This window comes from Limulus polyphemus, unplaced genomic scaffold (genome assembly GCF_000517525.1).
Source record: "Limulus polyphemus unplaced genomic scaffold, Limulus_polyphemus-2.1.2 Scaffold72, whole genome shotgun sequence".
Classification (NCBI taxonomy): Eukaryota; Metazoa; Arthropoda; class Merostomata; order Xiphosura; family Limulidae; genus Limulus; species Limulus polyphemus.
This window is the reverse complement of record NW_013665682.1, coordinates 823,803-831,823: the sequence shown is the minus strand read 5'-3', so window position 1 is coordinate 831,823 and position 8,021 is coordinate 823,803. Positions and strand designations below refer to the sequence as shown.

At 33.6% G+C, this 8,021-nt stretch overlaps 1 protein-coding gene across 1 annotated transcript in view; it reads right to left on the bottom strand.

The window, feature by feature from the left end:
* Positions 1-226, bottom strand: part of LOC106466118 — a 45,288-nt gene extending 45,062 nt beyond the window's left edge. The window contains exon 1 of the mRNA XM_022394653.1: positions 151-226. Within this exon, the coding sequence (XP_022250361.1) occupies positions 151-226 (76 nt within the window). The remainder of the gene's footprint in view (positions 1-150) is intronic.
* Between the last annotated feature and the right edge of the window lie 7,795 nt (positions 227-8,021).

Sequence of the window (8,021 nt, the reverse complement as noted above, 5' to 3'; positions counted from 1 at the left end):
AAACAAGAGAAAATTTAGTTACCTTTTTCGTTAATAGGAATGACGAAATTAGTTTGTGACAAAGAAACAAGAGAAAATTTAGTTACCTTTTTCGTTAATAGGAATGACGAAATTAGTTTGTGACAAAGAAACAAGAGAAAATTTAGTTACCTTTTTCTTTAATAGGAATGCTTCCTCCAAAACTGAACACAAACATGAACAAGAGTAACCGTGTGATCATGGTCATTACAGAACTGAACGACGTTTATGTACTAAAACTTATTTCATGTACAACCACCAAGAGAACTGACACTGGTCATTTCCTGATGTCATTGACCCGTGTCCCGAGTTAAATGAGTGGGTACTAACGAGTACATAGTGTTGTTCTGTTTGGCTGGAGGACAAAATCCTTTCGACGATTTTCGTGAAATTGAATTGGACGAAATGTAAAATAAACAAGAAATCAAACTGATTAACTTTAAAATTTTGTCCTACTATAAACTCTTTTTGTTAAATTAAAACGTCATGTATCATACTGTTGTCTAATGATTAAAAGTATTTGTTATGACAAAATTGGCTAAGTAAATATTTATGATGCAAAAATATAATTATTGCTGCTATCACTTATATATGTGTGAGTTTAACCAGTTGTATACATTTTTTTATCTGTTAATTTCATGTGTGCTTAAAATTATTTACAGCCGCTGATCTTCCTTACAACAGCCCCCTATCGACGACTCTGCAATAAGGTATTTAGCTAGGCTTGATCCCTGTGTTGGGCAAACAACATACAACCCATTGTGCAATTTTGAAATCACATAAACAAAAACAAACATTTTCACTACTAGAAAAAAGTTGGATTGGAATATAACTTGGCTTATAATTTCAGAACATTTTGTTTTGTTTTTATAAGTTCAATGAATTTTTCCACCTTGTTGGTTTCTAAAGACATTTTATTTGTAATTGCCATAATACTTTAATAACCCGAATAGAAAAAAAAAACACTATCATATAAATATTTTACCCTCTAATAAAACAACCAAAAATGAAAGACTGTGTTGCTCAAAATTATAAGGATATTATTTTTGTTTCTATCATACTTAATTAACTACATATTTTAGTTACTTTTAAAATGACATTGTCTACTATTATATTGTTACAATAGTTTCTGTTGTTGAGTAGGTTATTTTGGATTATCACACGAAAATAAAATAGAAATTCCACTATTCTTAATGATAACAAAAATTTTTTATTTCTTCGACTACAAATTCTTCAAGTGCAACCTTGTTTCAGTTCCACTCAGCTGATGACAGGCCTACTTTCACAAATAACGCTAAACAGTTGTGTACTGTTTATAGATTTTCATCGAAACGTAAGCTCAATGTTTACTAAATTGAAATAACAAACAAGCCTAACAACAAGCTAGCTAACTCAATAATCAATCAACTACTGTAATAGATACACTAGTCAATCAATTCTAATTTAGCCTAAATGGAATTTTATAACGTTCAAATAGCGCTCTATACTTCCAAGAAAAGTATAATTATTAAGCCACACATCTATCACGAGTCATCAACACTCCTTCTGGCAAAACAACAATACAAACATATAAATAAATATAAAAATAGCCTATAACAATGCCACTTTCCAAGACTGTGGAGTCTCTTGAACAATCCTATTACAGAAAGAAAACAAGAGCACATTAAACTTAAACTTCCATAATTAACTATCAAATAACTCCTCGCAATTAATAACATTAGTATTCAAAAATAGACATTAAAATATTAAAACATTTGTTGAGTTAACTAATGTAAAACCACTTTTGATTAAAAAACAAAATCGCCTTTCTTTACTCATTTAATGTTTCTAAACTGTCCAGTCACAAGTTGTTGGTGATTTTATTTACCATGGCTGTCTTGACGCTGGAGGAATTATCTTTGGTCCAGATAATCCAATGGTGGTTTCATAATTGGTAATATTTTGGAAGTTGTATCGACGAGAAGCTCTGGCTTCTTAAGCAGGTTGACTTATATTATTTTAAAAGCTAAACATTTGGTAGTTGTCCCGTCAATGTGCTTCCAAAGATGATTAAAATGGGTGACCTGTGGCTTGGACCACCTGTCTTTCTGGATTCTACTCTGACGCATTTTAAGTAGATTGTCTTTATTGGCATTTGCTTCAATCCTTCTTGTAACTGGAAATTCAGTTTTTGGTGATGTAATTGTCATCTAGTAGACAAGGATTTTCTGGCCATAAACTGTGAACTCTTTGAAGTATGTCTAACCTCACATTTATATTTATATGAAGTCTATTCTTAATATGCATTCGCATTAAATGTCAATAATCCGTACATCATGCCCTGTTCAAAATCTTCCCACAGTGTGTGTGACATACAATTTTCCTCTTGATGGTAATTGTATAATTATTTGTTGCTTGCATCAAACCATTTTATTGCTCCATCTCTGGAGGCATGCCCCAGCTTTCATCGCCAAATTATGTCAAACGATGTTAGCTGTGGAACCGAAGTCTATCAATATTTTGCAAGGTTTATCATTAGTGTATCCACTGGCTTATTGGTTACTTTCTTTCAGAAGCAACCTTTATCTCCATTGGGAAAGATGGAATATTTTCGTCTTCAGACTATCGCCTCATGGATTTATTATAAATCGTTGGTTCATCACAGTCTCGGATGCAAAGTCCACGTTTTTGACACTTGTAGCAGTTTCCTTTTCCTGTTATCCTCTTGGAGCAGTTTCTATTTCTTGAATTGCAATTCTTAGCAATATGTCCTTTTGTGTTACAATTGAAATTTTGCAATCTTAATCAATTCAAGTTATATCGCCAACTGGACAGCATCTACACCTACTTTTCTTTAGCCTAATTTACTAATCTAAGTCTGTTATGGCACCAATGAATTGGATACATACCAACAAGTCGTTACCTCTCATGGAACATCTGTACAGGGTTAGACTGTCCATGAGGATATAGAGGTCATATCCTCTGTTGGTTTTAGCTTTCTTCACACACACATGTTTATGTAATTGAAAATTATATCTTACAACCTAAATCTGACCATGGTAGAATATTGGCTCTGGTTAGTTGGGTGATAATTAGGCAAGCCTTTCTACATCATCTATAAGTTCGGCCAAGGTCTTATACTTCTCCACCTTACTCTGTTTTTAAGTTTTGCTTTAGAAACTCCATATCCGTTCGATAAGGCAGCCACTAACGTCTGGCAGTTGTTACAGCACTCTCTTACAAAGTTAATAGTTGTTTAACGGTGCAGCCAAATAAAGAAATTTTTCTACACTATTACGTCCATTCACTTTGGAAATCATTTCAATTTGTGCTTGATATGCCTTACACGGTACCTTTCTACCACAGTTTGAAGGTTTCTAAGTTGAGCGATGTTATTGAATTGGTTTGTTAAACTTTTTAACTTGATGAAGCAGGGATTTTTCTAGAGTAGTCCAAGAAGGTTCAGCAGTCATAAGTGGCACAAAAGTAGTGGTAACAGGTGGGTTCTTCTATTCTATATTATATAGCTAATATTTTTTTTTTTTGTGGTTGGAATTCTTGAGCATATGCAGAGAGAAGTGTAGCTGTGTTGACTCTTGCCAGTTTATCTTGCAAATGTTTTATCCAGATATTGATATTCTTTTGTTCTCTGATGATCTTGTTGTTATACTCCTTCTATACTTCATTGGTGTCTTTTGTTTTACTTTTCTTTTTAATTTGAGTGATTTCCTTTTCCACTTCTTCGAATTTTTTATTATAATCTTTCTGTATTTCTATAGTTTCCTCAATATTACCTCCGATCAAACTGCCCCCAGTGGCACAGCGGTATGTCTGCGGACTTACAACGCTAGAAACCGGGTTTCGATACCCGTGGTGGGCAGAGCACAGATAGTCCATTGCGTAGCTTTGTGCTTAACTTCAAACAAATCAAATCAAACCGATCAAACTGGTTTCTGATCGCAATTTTTCCGTAAATTTTATGTCTCTTTCTACTACTTTTCACATTAACTTCCTCTCTATTCGTTGTATTGATCTTCTTTCAGCTGTTTGTCTCTTTATTTTGATCTTCTTTTAATCTCCTGTCTCTTTCTTCTTACTCTCCGTTCGCTGTTCTTGTCATTCTTCATATTTTTAGATGTTTTCTTCTTGGATTTCTTTCCACTGTTTCATCACTTCCAATAAATTTTCGATCTTGCTTTGAGCACTTGTTATCATTTTGAAATTTGTTCTTGATTCTATTTTATTTTTTACTCAAATAATACCACTCCTACAATATGTTTAATTTTTTTTTATTGTTTGGTGAATCTTGTCCAAAGAAGGACTTTAAATGCATTTCAGTAAACGGTAACGAAAACATTTCATTGTTTCGACTACAAGATCCGTGTAACTAACGATAAGTATAACTTCACACATAAAGTTAAACAGTCTCTTATTTGCCAATTTTTAGTAGTTACAGTGCTTTTAGTATTTCTATTTCTTAGTCAAAACAAACTCTGTGCTCACGGAACTGACAGACAAACCAACTAACAAACTCACTAATCAATGAACATCTAATTCTATTCTGATTTACTCATCTTTTACATCTCCCAAATCGTTTCCTAAATATATAGGAAATATTATATATATTAAGTCACGTCCTCATCACGTATCACCAACACTTCCACTGGTTGGTGTAGTTTTAGATAAAGACGACGATAATTTTCATCTCAAGTAAAATAACTATTAGACATTTATTCATATTTCATAATATGAGTTTTATAAATAATTTTATTATGCTTGTGTAAAGTTTCACAAACAGTTTTGCTGAGACCACAATTTCGAAGCTTCCACATCTAAAAATGTTTATAAAATATTCATTTATAACAACTTAATTACAGTAAGATAATGAGAAATGTCTCTGATTGTTTCTCTGAGGACTCAAGTGCTTTTCTTTTTCTCTAGGTCTTCAATGGCTCACCACAACTTTTCTCTATGCTCAACCGGTTTGGCCCCCCATGTACCCTGTTTTGGCAACAAGCCAAGGTAGTTTAGATACTTGTTATAACAGATTACATATCAGTGAGTCTGATAGATAACATACATGATTAACCTACCAAACAGAGAATGATTTGAAGCGTCGTAACGAATGGGATACAAGGAGTAGTGATAATAAAACAAAATTAAAATAATGTAGTTGTAATTGTAGTATAAAACAAACCTGTATTTTGTTAACGTTATCTTTTGATTTCAAAAATGCTGTTTAAGAACATCCTCAGAAATACCGCTCTCGTGCTATAATTTTATAAATGCAAATGTGAACAAAAACTAACATTTGGAGCACGTGGCTGATGATGTTGTAATATGGTTCTAAAACTAGCCCATAACAGAAACTTAAGGATGCACGAGGCAGATTGTTCAGTTACTAACGAACTAGTGACTCCTATGTACTACTTATGATGCTTTTAACGCTAAAATTTGGGATTCGATTCTGATGATGACAAAACCTTGTCGAAACGTTGTACATTTGTTGTTATGTTAAACTTATATTAAAATTTTTTCATTACCCATTCAAGCCGTCTCCAGCCATTATTAAACAAAAGATAAACTATTTCCATTAATTCTCTCCATGTGATTCGTTTTTATGAACTAGATACTCTCGCGTACTTCAGTACTTATCGTGATTGAAATATTATCGTTAAAATATAACATTACACGAGAATATCGCATTAATAATAATTACAAATATATAATTAATTAAAATAGTGCATCATAAGTAACATACTAGTACGCGCAGTCTCATAGCGGTCCTGTAGCACTTTGCATCTGACCCAACAAAGACCTTGAAGCGCCATCTTGAGTATTTGAGGTATATAAAATAAAGCGTGACCAAAGTTTTTTGTACGCGGTATATCTAAACATTAAAGAAGAGAAGTATGCTAGCGATTATAGTAATTTCGCGAAAAAAAAGTGCTTCATCCCTAAAATAAAAAAGATACCGGATCCTTGTTTAGGGGTGGAATGAAGGTGGACTTTAAAGTTATGGAAAATAATTCAAGCGCTATTGAGGCTAGTTTTTGGCACGGGGCCAAGAGTGGGTAATGCCATTTGATAAGTCAGTCAGATATGAAGTCGTAACACAATTTAAGCGGTCTTAAAAGTGATTATAACGTTTCCGTCTTTAGATTAAAAAAAGAAAAGATCCAAATAAGTGCCGAATCTCAGATCACGAGACATCTAGCAATTATTAGGAACCTATAGCATCCATATTTTTGTTTATATATTTACCATATCCGGGGTTTTTCTAAATTTTTTGTCACGTGCTACAGACCTCAAGGAGAGAATGATAAAAATACTATAAAACGAAAAAAAAACAGAAGAAAGAAAATCAAGCGTATATCGAACTTTCAGCTGTTAGACAGAAAGAGCGTCCCCCCTCTGCCATGATCTTGACCCGGCACGACCAGGTAGTTACAGCGCTCGACTCACAATCTGAGGGTCGCGGGTTCGAATCCCCGTTCCAACAAACATGCTTGCCCCTTTCAGCCGTGGGGGCATTATAATGTGACGATCAATCCTACTATTCCTTGGTAAAAAGAGTAGCCCAAGAGTTGGCGGTGGGTGGTGATGACTAGCTGCCTTCCCTCTAGTCATACACTGCTAAATTAGGGACGGCTAGCGCAGATAGCTCTCGTGTAGCTTTGCGTGAAATCCACAACAAACAAACAAACAAGTTATGATCTAACGAAATGCATAGATTTCTTCTCGCAGATGGCCATAAAAAAAAAAGAAAGGTAGAAGTGAGAAGGCCTTCGAAAGCATTAACGCAACCAGCCTAAGGTTATAAAAAAGTAGGCCTAGCTGTTGTGGGTGAAGAAGCTGTAACATTAATATTATTCATTCCAGTTTATATTGGCCCTCGACGTTTAATGATAAAGCATTGATTTTAAAAACAGTTGTTCAACTATAAATACATTTAATAAGTTATCAAGCAATTAAAGATGTTCTATTACATTTACTAAACTTGTAAGTTTGTACTATGGAAATCACCATTTTTTTTCTGTCCTCTCCAGAACTGAAAAGACGTCAGAGTATTCCAGTATAGAGAGAGACTGATAAAAAAAAGAAAGACTTCTGCCTGTAAAAACAATGACCAGAAAAAAAAAGCAACGACGATTAACTTGGGAATGATGTGGTTTCAAGGATTAATTGGACAAACATTCTGTTACAAAAACGTTTTGGGAGCTTTTGGCAGCTTTCTAAATATTCCGAAAAAAACAACAAAAAAAAACTTGATTTTCAGTTTGACAAAGTGTGTCATGTAAGACCTCTTAGCATATTCTTGAATTGGGGTTATCTTAATTGAATATATCAAAAACGTATTGTCCTACTAATCAACTTAGTAGTCTTTGAAACCAATTGCATTTATACTAAGTACATCTCCAAACTGAACGTAAATATAATTATAAGAGTTAAACAATGAGAGAATAAAGAACCTTAGTTCAGACTTTAGAATGACATAGAGGTTCATGGTTTGGATGTCGAACTGAATTAGGTTGAAAGTTCGACTCAGGAGCAGAACTTTGTGATCCATTGCCAATAGATGTGGCGTTAAAAGAACCTAAGCCTTAATAAAATATGTTGATAAGGTGGTATGTAATATAATTAGTTGAAGGTTCGGGAAATGAGTTGTACTTTTGTGTTATATATCACATGTATTGGTTACGATGTTCTGACGAGGATACACGCATGATTTTTAGGACAGTCAGTATCCATTCAACACAGTGTGTCCAGATTTTAGAGAGCGGAAAGTATTAAAAAGTCAGAGCACAGTGTATCTGGAACTTCTGTTTTGTTATAAAATGATCACAAGAAGACTGATTTTGATTTATTCTAAGAGCAGAAGAAAATTGTCTGGTTAAAATATTTTGTCAGTTATTACCAATTTTGTTTTGCAAACACAAATGAAGACCACAAATTTCGCTAAAGTATAAACGGTTATTTAAATGATATATTAATTAACTATCAAATGAATGATTTTAGATATG